Source organism: Scardinius erythrophthalmus (genome assembly GCF_964197995.2).
Source record: "Scardinius erythrophthalmus genome assembly, chromosome: 6".
Classification (NCBI taxonomy): Eukaryota; Metazoa; Chordata; class Actinopteri; order Cypriniformes; family Leuciscidae; genus Scardinius; species Scardinius erythrophthalmus.
In genome coordinates this window covers 1,201,144-1,221,191 of record NC_138226.1, presented here as the reverse complement: position 1 = coordinate 1,221,191, position 20,048 = coordinate 1,201,144, and the positions used below count along the sequence as shown (strand labels likewise).

Sequence of the window (20,048 nt, the reverse complement as noted above, 5' to 3'; positions counted from 1 at the left end):
TGGAATAATTTACTAATTGAATCATTTACAGCACTGATAATAATCATAAATGTTTCTTGATCATCAGATCCTCATATTAGAGTGATTTCTGAAGGATCATGTGACACTGAAGACTGGAGTAATGATGCTGAACATTCAGCTTTGATCACAGGAGTAAATTACACTTTACTGTATATTCACATAGAAAACAGATGATTTACATTATAATAATATTTCACTATTTTTACTGTATTTTTGATCAGATAAATTCAGTTTTACTTAATTATAATCATATTTATTATGAACTTTTGACCACTAGTTTATCTTCGTTTTTTTTTGACAAAGAGGCAAATTATTAATATTAAAACATTAATACTACTTAAATTAAATGTTTCTCTAATCAATGATTTTGTTGTTCCACTATTCAGGAAGTCAAATATAACAATAAAAAACATTACACACTTCATCTTTAATGACAGTATAATTTAATGAAATATAAAATGAGTAAAACATAAGCAACAAGTGTGCTGGGAAATTAATACTGTATTTTTACAGTGAAATCCTTAAAACGGTGTGTTTGTTCATTACAAATAAGTCTGTGTGCAAACATTGATACTCAGATTCAAATCAAAGTCTCGTTCATATTGAATAATGTGTGGTTTTAGAGAAAGTTCAGTGATTGTCCAGAGAATCATTGGCTTGAATTGATTGTAGGAATGCTCGAAGACTCAGTTCTGTTGGATCAGAAGTCGAAGCGTATGAAAGCGTTCAGCGTGTGGCGATCTCCAGCGACGCTCCGCTGGGCTTGACGTCCTCGAACTCTCGCTGTTCACTGGAGATGTGGATTTCTACTGTACTAGACTCTGAATCTATGAGATGAGATGGAGAAGACTCGTTAATGCCGTCCCTGATGATGGAGTTTATTATTACATTTACACCAGTGTACAAAAGTGACGTACGGACCAGTCAAACTGACGTCTTAACCCTTTATTCAAATATTATTAAAGATTCAAATATTAAGTAGATTGTTTTATTAGTGATAACGCAACATAATTTTGGTCCAGGCAAATAAATTATGAACACATGCAAGATAATCAACCAAATATTAATAACTGATTGTTTGCTTATTCCTGTCGGATATTTGTTTTTCTATGCATTTTTTTGCATAGTGAAATAAAACCTGTAGCTGTAGTTTGACTTTTTATATATATACATATACACACTCAGCTAAAGGATTATTAGGAACACCTGTTCAATTTCTCATTAATGCAATTATCTAATCAACCAATCACATGGCAGTTGCTTCAATGCATTTAGGGGTGTGGTCCTGGTCAAGACAATCTCCTGAACTCCAAACTGAATGTCAGAATGGGAAAGAAAGTTGATTTAAGCAATTTTGAGCGTGGCATGGTTGTTGGTGCCAGACGGGCCGGTCTGAGTATTTCACAATCTGCTCAGTTACTGGGATTTTCACGCACAGCCATTTCTAGGGTTTACAAAGAATGGTGTGAAAAGGGAAAAGCATCCAGTATGCGGCAGTCCTGTGGGCGAAAATGCCTTGTTGATGCCAGAGGTCAGAGGAGAATGGGCCGACTGATTCAAGCTGATAGAAGAGCAACTTTGACTGAAATAACCACTCGTTACAACCGAGGTATGCAGCAAAGCATTTGTGAAGCCACAACACGCACAACCTTGAGGCGGATGGGCTACAACAGCAGAAGACCCCACCGGGTACCACTCATCTCCACTACAAATAGGAAAAAGAGGCTACAATTTGCACGAGCTCACCAAAATTGGACAGTTGAAGACTGGAAAAATGTTGCCTGGTCTGATGAGTCTCGATTTCTGTTGAGACATTCAGATGGTAGAGTCAGAATTTGGCGTAAACAGAATGAGAACATGGATCCATCATACCTTGTTACCACTGTGCAGGCTGGTGGTGGTGGTGTAATGGTGTGGGGGATGTTTTCTTGGCACACTTTAGGCCCCTTAGTGCCATTGGGCATTGTTTAAATTAGGGCTGCCCCCAAATAGTCGACTAAACGTTAGTCGATATGAAGAGGGCTTGGTCGAATACATTTTCATTAGTCGGTTAGTCTCAAAAAAAAAAAAAAAATCACGTGAAAAAATTACGCAATCAGGGGCTGCGCAGTCAGTGTATGACATGACATCAAAGCAACTAGAGATCAACGAGATCTCGTGCCTCGCGGTATACCAAAGCGCACTTGCACAGACCCCTCGTTTTTTCCAAGCGCGTCCGCGTCGCATCGAGATAGAAACATCTCAACTTTTCAGAATGCCGCAAGCGCACCGTAGGTCACGTGACAACTGTAACGGAGAGTGCAGCTGATGGTTGCTTAGCAACGACAGACGCCTCCAGTCCAGAGCGCAACCGCCCTAGCGCTTTCGAAAAAGGAGAACGCGGCGCGCCTAGCGTTTTCTACGCGTTTTTAGCATAGACTGTAAAAAATAGGCGCGATATGTGAACGGCGCAAACGCAGCTAAACGCCTCCACTGCATCCACTCCATCAGAGCGCATCTTTTCAAAGGCCGGCTTCATTGTGATCAAGTCGAGAAGCTCCCTTCTTCCAACAATGTGGACAAGCTGGTGTTCCTCTCACATAATATGAAAAAAATCGAATTGAAAGCTTAGGTAAGAATGCTTAATTTCCTTTTTGTAGTGTTTCTGTTTGCTATCCGTTACGCTATATTAAAAAAAAACAAAAAAACAAACAAAAAAAACGGGTAGGCTATTTTTATAACGGGTAGCCTAGGCTATACAAATAAATAAATACATATTATTTTTATTTATTCGTTTTTATATAATGCAGAAGTTGTTTTTTATTCTGTAAGAATAATTAGTCTGATGTTTGCAATTTGTTGTTTCAGGTCAAGAGTCATCCGTCGTCTTAATGCCAGTTTGCGGCTTTGCTCTGATATTTTTGATTTGTATTTGTGTTCTTTAAATTATTCCACATTTTGTCTTAAATATAGTTGTTCTAAACAATTTAATCAAATACTTAGGCTGTTGATTTGTTTGCCGCCTTCTTTTTTATTCTAAGTTTTGGCGTTGTGCGATGTGCCATGTGCATTTATTAAATTGATCGTTTTTGTTAATTTTCCTTTTGAACAATATAAAAATTATATTAATTTTCCACTGTATGTTATATAACAAACAGCGGTTTTGCTACAGTATTTATGTTTTCTTTTTTTTTTCTTTTTTGCCTTTTGTACTAGGCCTAAGTTACTAATAAGTTTATTTAATTTATTTTAAAGAACGAATTTTATTTTATTTTATTCAAAACTGTTTTTTTTTTTTGACATGTAACTGTTACAGTTTGTATTTTTGATAATAAATTATTAAAATGCACAGGCAGTCTGATTGCTGTTTTTATGTTATAATTAGCCTAACGTTCCGGCCACTGATTTTTATGTCCGTTAGCGCTGTTTACTTTAAACGCTTTACTATTCTGTTTTAAGCACTTAATTTTTATTTTGAACGCGCTAATATCATGCTTTAGCATTTTCTGTCATATGGAAGTGTTAAACTTCAACTTGGACTATACCTTTCCTTGTATTTATGCAAGTTTTTATATTAATATCATAAATGAACGATTATTCGACTAATCGCTAAAATGCCGGAGTGTTAGTCGACTAGGAATATCTTTAGTCGGGGGCAGCCCTAGTTTAAATGCCACGGCCTACCTGAGCATAGTTTCTGACCATGTCCATCCCTTTATGACCACCATGTGCCCATCCTCTGATGGCTACTTCCAGCAGGATAATGCACCATGTCACAAAGCTCGAATCATTTCAAATTGGTTTCTTGAACATGACAATGAGTTCACTGTACTAAAATGGCCCCCACAGTCACCAGATCTCAACCCAATAGAGCATCTTTGGGATGTGGTGGAACGGGAGCTTCGTGCCCTGGATGTGCATCCCACAAATCTCCATCAACTGCAAGATGCTATCCTATCAATATGGGCCAACATTTCTAAAGAATGCTTTCAGCACCTTGTTGAATCAATGCCACGTAGAATTAAGGCAGTTCTGAAGGCGAAAGGGGGTCAAACACAGTATTAGTATGGTGTTCCTAATAATCCTTTAGGTGAGTGTATATATATGTATGTGTATATATATATATATATATATATATATATATATATATATATATATATAAAATTTTGTTTTGTTTTTTCATATTTTGATGGTTTAATCAAACTTGCAGGGTTATTAAAAACAAATATCCCTTCCAGACATAACTTTTGGACACTGCTGTGTGTGTATATGTATAATTGATAACTTTGGTCATCACAATAAAAAAATTCTGTCACAATACCATAGTTACAGTTAGTGTTACTACATTAAATCCATGGATTAGTGTTGTCAAAAGTACCAAGCCCGACTTTGATTGATTGGCCACTGTGCTCGCACGCTCATCAAATATGTCTGTGATTGGCTACAGCGAATAAAAAATATGTTGTAAATATCCATCAATGCCGCTCTTCAGCGAGCGCTCAGGCCGTGTGTCCACCAAAGCGTTTTTTCACGCGGCTGGCGTATATTTAAATTAATATTTAAAGACACATGCATTTAGACCCTAAAGAATCATATTAGCTTGTACAAAAATGGCATTATATGACCACTTTAAAAACGTTACATTGTATCAACATTTTTATATAGAAACAATATAGAAACAAACTATTTATGAAATGAGATACTAGTAACACTTCCGCGGATATTCCTGATCACAGCAAGTGTCTCTCAAGCGCCCACAGCTAGGCTAGCGGTTTCAGCTGGCTAAAACACGCTTTGGTGGACGCGCGGCCGTACACACACACACACACACACACACACACTCTCAAACGCTCCCGTGCGTTGATCATTATAGCCAATCACAGACATATCCGATGAGCTCTTGAACACAACGGCCAATCAGAGGTGTTTACCATTCCGCTCAACAGCGCTCAAAGCCTCACATTTTTTAAGTTTCAGTTCCGACTTGGTACTGAAGTCGGTACTTTTGACAACTCTGAGTGTTGGTGATTTGTGGACTTAAAGGCTTCCAGAACTGGTTCATTCGTGGCTCAGTGCTCCTCCTGGCGTCCCCGTCAGCGCTGCGGTTACCTTCGGAGAGCACGCTGATGGCGTCTGACGGCTGTTGTCCGTTAGCGCTCAGGCTCTTCTTGATCTCCTGAACGTGGCTCTGGTAGATCAGCGTCGACCCCACCGTCGGTGTGTATCCGCACGCTGCAGACGTGGAGCCCGAATCCCACGCCAGCTCTCTGCGCCTCTGCCGACTGAAGTCCAGGTCCAGACCCGTCCAGCCGTGGAACGCCAGCGTGTTCAGGAAGCCCTGCATCGGGTTCAGGATCCCCTGAGGACACACAGAACACCTCAGAGACTCGTCCTGATGCTTGTATGATGTTTCGTGGTGATTGGCGGCTGTTGCATGGAAAACATGTTATGCAAGTATCAAATATGATCATCAGTCTTTTGAGGAAGCTTTATTTGCATTATGTTTTAAAACTACAGAGCTTTGATCATAAAACTAAGCATTAAATATCACCTTACTAAAACATTATTGACAGATATGGATTTTTTATATCAGAGAATGTCTAATAAGGGGAGAACTTCCACTCTCAGTGAACTTCCGGCTTCTGAACTGGCTGCAGTTCCACTCTGGCTCCACATGAGGGCGCTCACAGGACGAGTGCAGGATGAATGGAGATCTATGGCGCTATACCCCTCAAAATCCACTTTTCTCAGGATATAATCTTTTGTCTAGTAATTTGAACGTTGTATTCGAAAGGAGATGCAAAGAAATTACACATTGCTGGGTGTTCGATTTTTTTAGAGTCACTTATTTGCTTTAAAATGTCTTTTAAAGTGTCAATGACGTCACACATCGTACGACCAGAGAGACTGCTTTACGGCAATCCTTCAGTCACTTTGGTGCTTTCAGCTCTGCACTTTCTTTTCTCTCGAGGCATCGACAACACAGCTGACACAGGCAAACACACAACACAGCTGAAACAGGCAAACACACAACACAGCTGACACAGGTAAACACACAACACAGCCGACACAGGCAAACACACAACACAGCCGACACAGGCAAACACACAACACTGCTGACACAGGCAAACACACAACACAGCTGACACAGGTAAACGCACAACACTGCTGACACAGGCAAACACACAACACAGCTGACACAGGTAAACGCACAACACAGCTGACACAGGCAAACACACAACACAGCTGACACAGGCAAACACACAACACAGCTGACACAGGCAAACACACAACACAGCTGAAACAGGCAAACACACAACACAGCTGACACAGGCAAACACACAACACAGCTGAAACAGGCAAACACACAACACAGCTGACACAGGCAAACACACAACACAGCTGACACAGGCAAACACACAACACAGCTGAAACAGGCAAACACACAACACAGCTGACACAGGCAAACACACAACACAGCTGACACAGGTAAACACACAACACAGCTGACACAGGCAAACACACAACACAGCCGACACAGGCAAACACACAACACTGCTGACACAGGCAAACACACAACACAGCTGACACAGGTAAACGCACAACACAGCTGACACAGGCAAACACACAACACAGCTGACACAGGCAAACACACAACACAGCTGACACAGGCAAACACACAACACAGCTGAAACAGGCAAACACACAACACAGCTGACACAGGCAAACACACAACACAGCTGAAACAGGCAAACACACAACACAGCTGACACAGGCAAACACACAACACAGCTGACACAGGCAAACACACAACACAGCTGAAACAGGCAAACACACAACACAGCTGACACAGGCAAACACACAACACAGCTGACACAGGCAAACACACAACACAGCTGACACAGGTAAACACACAACACAGCTGACACAGGCAAACACACAACACAGCTGACACAGGCAAACACACAACTCAGCTGACACAGGCAAACACACAACACAGCTGACACAGGCAAACACACAACACAGCTGACACAGGTAAACACACAACACAGCTGACACAGGCAAACACACAACACCGCTGACACAGGTAAACAAACAACACAGCTGACACAGGCAAACACACAACACAGCTGACACAGGCAAACACACAACTCAGCTGACACAGGGAAACACACAACACCGCTGACACAGGGAAACACACAACACCGCTGACACAGGGAAACACACAACACCGCTGACACAGGTAAACACACAACACAGCTGACACAGGCAAACACACAACACAGCTGACACAGGCAAACACACAACTCAGCTGACACAGGCAAACACACAACACCGCTGACACAGGTAAACACACAACACCGCTGACACAGGTAAACACACAACACAGCTGACACAGGCAAACACACAACACAGCTGACACAGGCAAACACACAACACCGCCGACACAGGCAAACACACAACACAGCCGACACAGGCAAACACACAACACAGCCGACACAGGCAAACACACAACACAGCCGACACAGGCAAACACACAACACAGCCGACACAGGCAAACACACAACACCGCCGACACAGGCAAACACACAACACCGCCGACACAGGCAAACACACAACACAGCCGACACAGGCAAACACACAACACAGCCGACACAGGCAAACACACAACACAGCCGACACAGGCAAACACACAACACAGCCGACACAGGGAAACACACAACACAGCCGACACAGGCAAACACACAACACAGCCGACACAGGCAAACACACAACACAGCCGACACAGGCAAACACACAACACAGCCGACACAGGCAAACACACAACACAGCTGACACAGGGAAACACACAACACAGCTGACACAGGCAAACACACAACACAGCTGACACAGGCAAACACACAACACAGCTGACACAGGCAAACACACAACACAGCTGACACAGGGAAACACACAACACAGCTGACACAGGCAAACACACAACACAGCTGACACAGGCAAACACACAACACAGCTGACACAGGCAAACACACAACACAGCTGACACAGGCAAACACACAACACAGCTGACACAGGCAAACACACAACACAGCTGACACAGGCAAACACACAACTCAGCTGACACAGGGAAACACACAACACCGCTGACACAGGGAAACACACAACACCGCTGACAGGGAAACACACAACACCGCTGACACAGGTAAACACACAACACAGCTGACACAGGTAAACACACAACACAGCTGACACAGGCAAACACACAACACAGCTGACACAGGCAAACACACAACTCAGCTGACACAGGCAAACACACAACACCGCTGACACAGGTAAACACACAACACAGCTGACACAGGCAAACACACAACACAGCTGACACAGGCAAACACACAACTCAGCTGACACAGGCAAACACACAACACAGCCGACACAGGCAAACACACAACACAGCCGACACAGGTAAACACACAACACAGCTGACACAGGCAAACACACAACACAGCCGACACAGGCAAACACACAACACAGCTGACACAGGCAAACACACAACACAGCTGACACAGGCAAACACACAACACAGCTGACACAGGTAAACACACAACACAGCCGACACAGGCAAACACACAACACCGCCGACACAGGTAAACACGCCGACACAGGTAAACACACAACACAGCCGACACAGGCAAACACACAACACAGCCGACACAGGTAAACACACAACACAGCCGACACAGGTAAACACACAACACAGCCGACACAGGCAAACACACAACACAGCCGACACAGGCAAACACACAACACCGCCGACACAGGTAAACACACAACACAGCCGACACAGGCAAACACACAACACCGCCGACACAGGTAAACACGCCGACACAGGTAAACACACAACACAGCCGACACAGGCAAACACACAACACAGCCGACACAGGTAAACACACAACACAGCCGACACAGGTAAACACACAACACAGCCGACACAGGCAAACACACAGCCGACACAGGCAAACACACAACACCGCCGACACAGGCAAACACACAACACAGCCGACACAGGCAAACACACAACACAGCCGACACAGGTAAACACACAACACAGCTGACACAGGCAAACACACAACACAGCCGACACAGGCAAACACACAACACAGCTGACACAGGCAAACACACAACACAGCTGACACAGGCAAACACACAACACAGGAAAACACACAACACAGCTGACACAGGTAAACACACAACACAGCTAACACAGGCAAACACACAACACAGCTGACACAGGCAAACACACAACACAGCTGACACAGGCAAACACACAACACCGCTGACACAGGCAAACACACAACACAGCTGACACAGGCAAACACACAACACAGCTGACACAGGTAAACACACAACACAGCTGACACAGGCAAACACACAACACAGCTGACACAGGCAAACACACAACACAGCTGACACAGGTAAACACACAACACAGCTGACACAGGCAAACACACAACACAGCTGACACAGGCAAACACACAACACAGCTGACACAGGCAAACACACAACACAGCTGACACAGGCAAACACACAACACAGCTGACACAGGTAAACACACAACACAGCTGACACAGGCAAACACACAACACAGCTGACACAGGCAAACACACAACACAGGCAAACACACAACACAGCTGACACAGGCAAACACACAACACAGGCAAACACACAACACAGCTGACACAGGTAAACACACAACACAGCTGACACAGGCAAACACACAACACAGCTGACACAGGCAAACACACAACACAGCTGACACAGGCAAACACACAACACAGGCAAACACACAACACAGCTGACACAGGTAAACACACAACACAGCTAACACAGGCAAACACACAACACAGCTGACACAGGCAAACACACAACACCGCTGACACAGGCAAACACACAACACAGCTGACACAGGCAAACACACAACACAGCTGACACAGGTAAACACACAACACAGCTGACACAGGCAAACACACAACACAGCTGACACAGGCAAACACACAACACAGCTGACACAGGCAAACACACAACACAGCTGACACAGGCAAACACACAACACAGGCAAACACACAACACAGCTGACACAGGCAAACACACAACACAGCTGACACAGGCAAACACACAACACAGCTAACACAGGCAAACACACAACACAGCTGACACAGGCAAACACACAACACAGCTGACACAGGCAAACACACAACACAGCTGACACAGGCAAACACACAACACAGCTGACACAGGCAAACACACAACACAGCTGACACAGGCAAACACACAACACAGCTGACACAGGGAAATACACGTGCTAGAAGAGTTTAGTTTTGTTGTTTTAAAAGACCACGCCGAAAATACACACACACCCACACGATGCCATCAAGCGGTATCTCCGGTCGTAATCAGTCCTTCACTGACCAATCAGCGTTCATTAGCAGAATGCTAGCGTGTTATGGGCAACAACAACTCAACCTGTAAGAAATCAAAAGGACATAAGTACTCGTTCATTCAGCTTTCGACCTATAACCCATGTTGAACTTGCAAAACCTACAATCAAATCTGAGATTTCTCAACGGCAATCGGGTGAAAGAGACACATTTAGCCGTCTAGCCCCAAAGACTCCCATTCATTCTGCACTCATAGGCGATCGCCCCCAGTGGAGCTCTGGTGGAACTACAACCACAATTCGGTACAATAGGACTTAATAGGGAGTGGCCAGGCTCTCCGTAGACGGGTTCAGGTTATATGCAGTTTGTGTAAGTATCAGCTATACTGTAATAAATTCCACACAGAAGACTTCAAATACTTCTGAATTGAGAATGTTTAGATATCGGTGCAGCTTGGAAACAATCACTGTAAACAATGTTTCAATTGTTTTCAAAAAAATCATAATTTTTTTGTAGTTTATTAGGACTTTTTTTTATTTTTTAATGGATTTTTTATGTTATCATCCATGTTTTAGAAATGATGCTTTGGTCAACATGTGTTGTTTCTAGACATACATGTGATTAATTACATTTCTGTAGCTCAAGTCAGCTTTATTTCTACACAGATTGTTTCAAAGCAGCGTCACAGTGATAAACAGGAACATAACACATGACATGTAAAGCAACCAATCACGGTTTGTTGTGTTCCACGTCATGTTTAGGGTCTTGAAATGTAACGTCAATGTCTTTACAATAACAGACCGGAGTGTAAAACTCTTCGCGAACTTCACATACTTTAGTAAATCCAGCGTTTAGCTGATCCTGATGAGCGTAAACATGACTGCGTTCTTTTTCCATGAGGGGGTTTGGCTTCACGTCTGCTTTATTTCCAGGAGGATCGTTTCAAAAATAGTTTTGCTTGTTTTTGTGTCAGCCAATCAGCACACACTTACATCACTGGTAATAACTCTGCAGTAGGAGCTAGTTTAGTCCCTTATACCTAAGACCATTCCAGTTCATGAGTTGATTGATATCTGATATGGTACTCACCATGATGAACCACGTGATGAGCGCAGCGTTGCGAACGTCCTTCAGATCGCTGGCTTTAATGTCGTCCTGCATCTCCAGATAAAACAGCAAACTCTCATTGATGATGTTGGGCAGCCAGCTGACGAAGACCACAGACAGCACACTATCAGCTTCAATTCTTAACATTAGTTTACTAACAATGAACAATAGTTCTATAGCATTTAATAACTTGATTTTAACATTTACTAGTACGTTATTAAAATCAAAAGTTGGATCTGTCAATAATAGTTAATGCACTGTGAACTATTAGATTTTTACTAACTAATATTAAAAAGATCAACAAAAGCTTTATTACTCACTGATAGTTTATTAAGAAATAAGACCAAGAAGCAACGCAGCTCAGTTGCACTTTATTTTACAGCAGATGTAAGCAATTTTACAGTGATAATAGGAAATTACTGTGATTAAAATAAAGGTTTTTAAGTAAAACCCATAATTATTCTCTCCATAAACTGCAAATACAAAATTCTTCCTCAGTATTTCTGTCTTGCTTTGCAGTACAAATATCAAAACATTCAGCAAAATCTAAACATTCAGCAAAAACATTTAATTTTGATGATGTTTTTTCAGTAAATAAGACTTAACCCTTTCCCCGCCACTGACAGAATTTTCCTTCGATCCGTGTTTTGACTGTTATACGGTAGGGGGCGCTATTATACATCTTCTAAAAGACTACAGGATCTCTGGATCATCCTTTCTCAGCTTTTTGTTCAAAATGTTGCTTTTTTATAAAACTTACTCACATTCAAGTGTTTATGAAAATAAAAGAATGCATGAAACTTGAATAAAATGTTTTTTAACCCTAACCCTAGTTTGTTCATTTACAAACAGAGTGTCTGTGCTCTTTCTTTGGGTATATTGCATATTCATATATTCATAAAATATTGTTGAGGCCATGAAAGTTTTGTAAAAAATTTTGTGAGTTTTTTTTTTAACTTAATATCTTCAGTCATTTTGTTTCTCCAGTAAATGTATCTTGATTTAAAGCTACAATATGTAATTTTTCTGCCACTAGGGGTCGCTAACCTCTTACAATAACAAAGGCGTATATTGATGACGCATAAGTGGAATTATGAAACTTGTCGTCATGCCGAAGGATCTAATAATGTTTATGGATGAGTGAATACACTGATGTGTTTAACATGACTGTGATGAAGCAGGGTGAGTGCTAATGAGAGACAGATCTCAGCGCCACACGCGAGTCCCGCGGATATAAAGGAATGAGGACATTTCATTCTACCGAACTAACATACACACAAGTGCTGAATAATACTCACACTGGGCAGTTTATCAGACGAATGAATCTTGTGAGGGAACGCAGAGAGCTAGATCAACATTAGCATAACACACTGATCATATTCTAACATTTCATCATGTTGAGCTGTATAACATTGATTAGTTTTATGTACATTTGCGCGTCTTTGTCGAGTCGAAGTTAGCCGCGGACGCTAGCTCTCGGCATCTCGAAAACGCCACGCTGATACTGATCCTTATTTTAGTTCTACTTTTGTCCCAAAGTCTGCTTGCCATGATCCATAATGTTTGAACGAAACAACAACAGCGTGAGCGCGCCGCTAGACGTAACGCAGTCGTCCACGTCTGTCGCCATGGTTACTACGACAGTACGAGCGGAAACCAGGGATAACGCGGATATTACGTCATTGACAGGCGACAAGTGAACAGGGACGGCCACTATTTAAAATTGGAATTTCAATCACACTGTGCAAGTGATTTTATATTCTTTAAGTATGTTTAAACGAGACAGAAACAGTGAGGAAGAACATCATGTTTTGCAGTGTGTGATTAAGATGTTCAAAGAGGAGGAATATGAATATGAATCTTACCAGATGACAAACACCAGCATGATCTTAAAGAACCGTATCTTGATCTCCGATCCTAGGCGTCTCTCGTTCTCGGTGTAGATTCCCTGCTGGCCCTTGAGCAGCGACGTCACTGCAAGAAAACACGAGTTCCTCTCTATAAAGTCATGAGTAGCGATATATCATCCACCATATCGGTATCGGCCGATATATGTTCATTTTTAATCTTATCATTTACGGCCCGATATAATAAATAATGTATTATTTCCTTCAGCTGAGACTCTTCAGATGCGCACTCTTCATCATGATGGGGTTTGAGTTGCTTGAAATATGATTGGAATCACTTCAAAAGGGAAAATACAGTTCAGCGCAAGTCTGTCATATCGGCTACATAACATTATAATGAGAACATCATAATGTGTTTGGGACGTGGCTTTTAATGATGAGACTTGTGTTTTTGTAATCAGGCTCTCAAAAATTATATAAAAATGTGGATTTAGATTTATCGGCCTATATATCGGTTATCGGCTTTCAAATATAAAGAATTATCGGTTATCGGTAACGGCCAACATTTTCATATCGGTGCATCACTAGTCATGAATTAACATAACATGACCTAACAATGAGCAATACTTCTACATCATTAATTAATCTTAGTTTCTAACTAATCTAAGCATTAGTTCACTTCAGAATGAAAATTTCCTGATAATTTACTCTCCCCCACGTCATCCAAGATGTTCGTCTTTCTTTCTTCAGTCGAAAAGAAATTAAGGTTTTTGAGGAAAATATTCCAGGATTTTTCTCCGTATAGTGACTTCAGTGGGGTCACGATTACCAGTGAGAGTTCCCATCAGCAGTATTGTCATTCCCTAATGAAACTACATTTTCCTATAACTCTCTGCCTGGACTCATCATCCCTGATTGCATCCACCTGTGTCTCATTACCTTGTTTAACTCATCCTATAATAGCCTGGTTTTCACATTACACGCAGAAGTTGCGCTTTAGACTTAAGTGGAATCCGTATGTTCGTTTAGCCAGAAGCAAGTTATTTTACTTTATAAAGTTTTAAATATGAATATTTTTCTTAAACAAACTCATGGTTTTGCTTCTGAGGGCCTTTATTAACCCACAGGATCCGCGTGAAGTTCGTTTATGATGGATTGCTGCACTTTTATCATGTATAGATGCACTTTTTATGGCCATTCACTCCCATTATAAAGCTGGGAAGAGCCAGGACATTTATTAATATAACTCTGACTGTATTCGTCTGAAAGGAGAATGTCATATACACCTAGGATGAGTTCAGGGAGAGTAAATCATGGGCTAATAAGGTGAACTACTCCTTTAGAGGGCTTGAGCAGATTGGCACTCACCGGCGGAGACGGTCCGAGCGAACAGCACTGGATTGACGGCGAGCACCAGGAGCATCGGGGCGTATGTGGTGACGTAGTGCGGGACGGCGTGCTGAAGGCCATTCTCACAGCTCACATGACAAACACACGCTCAGTTCAGATCCACAGTGCAGAAGCGGCTCACATCACAGTCATGCATTTCCCAGAATTCATTGCATTCAATGATACATGTTATCAGTTCATGCAGAATCCAACCCATGACTTTAGTCTTGCTATTATTAAAGGAGTAGTTCACTTCAGAATTAACAAATCCTGAAAATTTACTCTCCGTCATCCAAGATGTTCATGTCTTTCTTTCTTCAGTGGAAAAGAAATGAAGGTTTTTGAGGAAAACACTCCAGGATGTTCCTCCATATAGTGTCTTCAATGGGGTCCAACGGGTCGAAGGTCCAGATGTGAGTTTCAGTGCAGCTTCAAAGTCTCGACACGATCCAGCCGAGGAATAAGAGTCTTATCTGGACAAACCAGCGGACATTTTATAACAAATTAAACATTTATATACTTTTAACCACTAATGCTGGTCTTTCACTCGCTGTGATGCGACTCACATTACGTGATCAGGTTGAAAGGTCAAGCGTGTTCCGGTTCAGAAAGGTCTCAGTTTCTCCTCCAACTTCGAAATCGTCCGACAATGTTGTTTTACCTTTTATTTATTTATTTATTGTAAATGCTGTTTGTCTTAGTCTTTGCACGTTCGCTTTTTAAACACTAGATCTGTTCTTACGCCTATGTCACACTTGACCTTTCACCCTGATTACGTAATGTGTGTCGCATCACAGCGAGTGCAAGACCAGCATTTGTGGTTAAAAGTAAATAAATGTGTAATTTGTTCTAAAATGTCCGCTGGTTTGTCTAGATGAGACTCTTATTCCTCGGCTGGATCGAGTCGAGACTTTGAAGCTGCACTGAAACTCACATCTGGACCTTCGACCCGTCGGACCCCATTGAAGACACTATATGGAGGAACATCCTGGAGTGTTTTCCTCAAAAACCTTCATTTCTTTTCCACTGAAGAAAGAAAGACATGAACATCTTGGATGACGGTGAGTAAATTATCAGGAAATGTTAATTCTGAAGTGAACTACTCCTTTAAGCGTGTAAAATGTACACACTGCACCTTTAAGTGTGTGTTTTGGTCACCTGGAGATGGAGGGGTAGTAAAGCATCGCCACGCCCTCGACACACAGCAGGAGCGTCAGACCCCACGTGATCATGTGATACAGGACGATGGTGCTACGACAGAGACACGCGCGTCAGGAAATCAAACTAACATCTGCTCCAGCGTTTACACGAACAAGATGCATGATGGGACACACCTAATGCCAGCCGACCTCTTGACCACTAAGAAAACATCCACCGCGTAACAGAACGTCCACCAGAAGGAGGCGCTGAAGAACAGCTGGATCCACATCTGGAGATCAAAACAAACAACATCCATCCTTTACATTATTAAATTTGCAAAGATAATAAGGATTTTAATTTTTTTTTTACATGCATATTTAAAGCATATTTGATAGAAAACAAATGTGAGTTTGATGAGGTAGAAAGGATATGATTTTAAATAAACTAGCAAAATTAGTGTTTTGTATTAATTAATTTTAAGGCTTTAATTTGTTAATTATAATACTTATTTGTGAGAGTAAATGCATAATGTTTAGATTATTAATGTGCCTATAATAAAGTTTACTTTACTTGAACAATTTAGTTATTATTCTTTTCAGTTTTGTTAGTATTTATTTATTTTTATCTTGTTTTCCCTTTTGACACCATTGGCAGATATTTTTTTTCTTGTTTTAAATACAAACTTACTATTTAGTTATTATTGCTTGTTTATATATATTTTTTTTTATATATTTATTTTAATCTTGTTTTCCTGTAGAATTACATTTATTTTTCTGACCCCACTGGCAGATATTTATTAGTGTTATAAGTATAAACTCACTATTTAGTTATTATTCTTTTATTTATATTTTAGTATTTATATATGTATTTTTATTTTTTTTTTGTCCTTTTGAATTACATTTATTTTTCTGACCCTGTTTACACTTGTTTGATTGTTTATTTTTTTTTTTGGAAGAATATATATATATATATATATATATATATTTTTTTTTTTTTGTATGTTACTGTTATTTTGGGGTTGATTTTTTTGTTGTTGTTTGTCTTATTGTTAAAAATGATATGAGAGGTTACTTATAATATGATTAATCTTCCATTTTCTGCAACTGTATGTTTATGCAAGTACAAATAACTGCAGATTTAACCCCTCTCAGTGATATTTAAGGTACCCATGATGAGACGTCAGCGGTACCGGTCCTGCTCCTCTTACCGCACTGCCGACGCAGAACACCTCGGGCCAGACGTCAGTGCCGTTCCCACCGGAGATTCTGTCCACGAGATCGGGAAGGCCGAGCCAGATCGACGAGCGCACGATGATTCCTACACAAAATGCATCACATCACTCCATCTTTGATGAGGATTTACAGTAGAGTACCGTAAAACATGACAATACTGTTTGTAGAATCTGTTATTTAAAGGTACACTATGTAACTTTTTTTGTTCGAAATTTAAATAATGAGTCAAAACATCATCAGTCCTTCCGCTTTGATTGATCGTACCCTGATTCACTATGGTAAGCCTGTTATAAGCGTTTATATTTTGGACCTGATGGGATGGTTTCCTCAGGAAAATATGTCACTCGCTCATATCAGTATATAGAGTAGCCTACAGTTGCTCCGGCTGCTTTGACGTGTGTGTGTGTGTGTGTGGCACAAGTAAGGTTGACATGGAGCCGCTAAATCTCCAGCCTACGGAGAATCTCCCGTTTTAACTAGCGATGGCAGTTTCTAAACACTGCTTCATGAAGCTTCGAAACCTTTACGAGTCTCTTGTTCTGAATCAGTGGTTCGGAGCGTGTCTCAAACTGCCAGAGTCACGTGACTTCAGGAAACGAGACTTCATTACGTCACAACTGTTTCCAAACACATGATCTCTGTAAACGGAGTCACTGAGAACCAATGAACAAGAGTCTGTGGGTTTTACCTGTATCAATATCCTGGCCGGACTTCTGTTGTCAGTGATATAAGTATTTGAAATGAACATGATTTCTTAATGTCTAGTGACATATCAGGGCCATTTTATGATAAATTGAAATACATTTCTTACATACGGTTCCTTTAATAGTTTGGAGTGAAGCATACGTACAATTAATGTTATGGAGTTATAGTATGCAACATATACGAAAGTTGATTGAGTTATAGGCTAATGTTACCGCTACCGCGATGTCTTACCTGGAGATTCAACCAGATAACAAAATATGTCTGGAAACGACACCTCCGGCCATATATTAAAATCAAGTTTTATGTGATAAAAGATTTCAAAAGAACTGGACGCGCGAATGAGGCGAACCGCGCCGCGCTAAACGCCTCGTGCCGCAGGACCTCCAGACGCGCGTAAACGCGTCTTTGCATTGACTTAACATTGAAATCACTCGCGCCAGACGCTCTATTCGCGTTGCTCTATGAACGATGCACGCGATTACATTTAGAAATAGACAAGCTTTGTTTCCAAATGCACCAAGCAAAGATATCCTATCAATTGTATAAACTTTTATAAAGCCAGCCAATATAATCACAATAAACACATCCAAAATGAAATATTTAACATGTATATAACGCAATGTCTAATTTGTAAACAAAATGATTTACGCACTAAATCCAGCAAAAACTCCGGCACAATTTGCATATGTTTAAACTCTCAAGACAGACGTCACATCCCGATCCTCACAGCAATTGGCTGCCGACTGCATTTTTCGCTTGATATTTGTATAAAGGAACTGTCTAACTTTTTGACGCTCTCGGTCGCTCTCAACGCTTTCTCCGGTCCGCTGTCAATCCTAAAATGTCCAGTGGACACGCACCGTTATAGGCGAGCCTGGCGAGGACACTAGTGGTGCGTCTCAACATAGCTATCTAGTAGTAGGGATTTAAACAACATAAACGTGAACCACTGTCTTACGGTCTTACCATGAATATTTTTGGACGTAAAAAAAATAAATAAAAAAATCGATATTGCGTTTTTGAAAATCGATACAGTATTGCAAAATAAAATATCGCGATCCTCAAGTGTATCGATTTTTTCTTACACCCCTAGTCACTAGACAATAAACCACCCACAGCCACTTGAAATTTCAAGATGGCGGCCATTTTTCAAGATGGCCGACACCTTAGTGGAGCTGTTAAGTGATATACAGTGAGGAAAATAAGTATTTGAACACCCTGCTATTTTGCAAGTTCTCCCACTTGGAAATCATGGAGGGGTCTGAAATTGTCATCGTAGGTGCATGTCCACTGTGAGAGACATAATCTAAAAAAAAAATCCAGAAATCACAATGTATGATTTTTTAACTATTTATTTGTATGATACAGCTGCAAATAAGTATTTGAACACCTGTCTATCAGCTAGAATTCTGACCCTCAAAGACCTGTTAGTCTGCCTTTAAAATGTCCACCTCCACTCCATTTATTATCCTAAATTAGATGCACCTGTTTGAGGTCGTTAGCTGCATAAAGACACCTGTCCACCCCATACAATCAGTAAGAAGCCAACTACAAACATGGCCAAGACCAAAGAGCTGTCCAAAGACACTAGAGACAAAATTGTACACCTCCACAAGGCTGGAAAGGGCTACGGGGAAATTGCCAAGCAGCTTGGTGAAAAAAGGTCCACTGTTGGAGCAATCATTAGAAAATGGAAGAAGCTAAACATGACTGTCAATCTCCCTCGGACTGGGGCTCCATGCAAGATCTCACCTCGTGGGGTCTCAATGATCCTAAGAAAGGTGAGAAATCAGCCCAGAACTACACGGGAGGAGCTGGTCAATGACCTGAAAAGAGCTGGGACCACCGTTTCCAAGGTTACTGTTGGTAATACACTAAGGCGTCATGGTTTGAAATCATGCATGGCACGGAAGTTTCCCCTGCTTAAACCAGCACATGTCAAGGCCCATCTTAAGTTTGCCAATGACCATTTGGATGATCCAGAGGAGTCATGGGAGAAAGTCATGTGGTCAGATGAGACCAAAATAGAACTTTTTGGTCATAATTCCACTAAACGTGTTTGGAGGAAGAAGAATGATGAGTACCATCCCAAGAACACCATCCCTACTGTGAAGCATGGGGGTGGTAGCATCATGCTTTGGGGGTGTTTTTCTGCACATGGGACAGGGCGGCTGCACTGTATTAAGGAGAGG

General features: G+C 41.4%; 1 protein-coding gene across 1 annotated transcript in view; it reads right to left on the bottom strand.

Annotated features, from left to right (window-relative positions):
• Positions 1-449: 449 nt before the first annotated feature.
• Positions 450-20,048, bottom strand: part of gpr143 (G protein-coupled receptor 143) — a 23,365-nt gene continuing 3,766 nt past the window's right edge. The window contains exons 3-10 of the mRNA XM_081369596.1: positions 17,127-17,236; positions 16,114-16,208; positions 15,938-16,030; positions 14,759-14,868; positions 13,409-13,517; positions 11,526-11,643; positions 5,110-5,359; positions 450-848 (exon numbers count right to left, since the gene is read on the bottom strand). Of these exons, the coding sequence (XP_081225722.1) occupies positions 748-848; positions 5,110-5,359; positions 11,526-11,643; positions 13,409-13,517; positions 14,759-14,868; positions 15,938-16,030; positions 16,114-16,208; positions 17,127-17,236 (986 nt within the window). The 3' untranslated portion in view covers positions 450-747. The remainder of the gene's footprint in view (positions 849-5,109; positions 5,360-11,525; positions 11,644-13,408; positions 13,518-14,758; positions 14,869-15,937; positions 16,031-16,113; positions 16,209-17,126; positions 17,237-20,048) is intronic.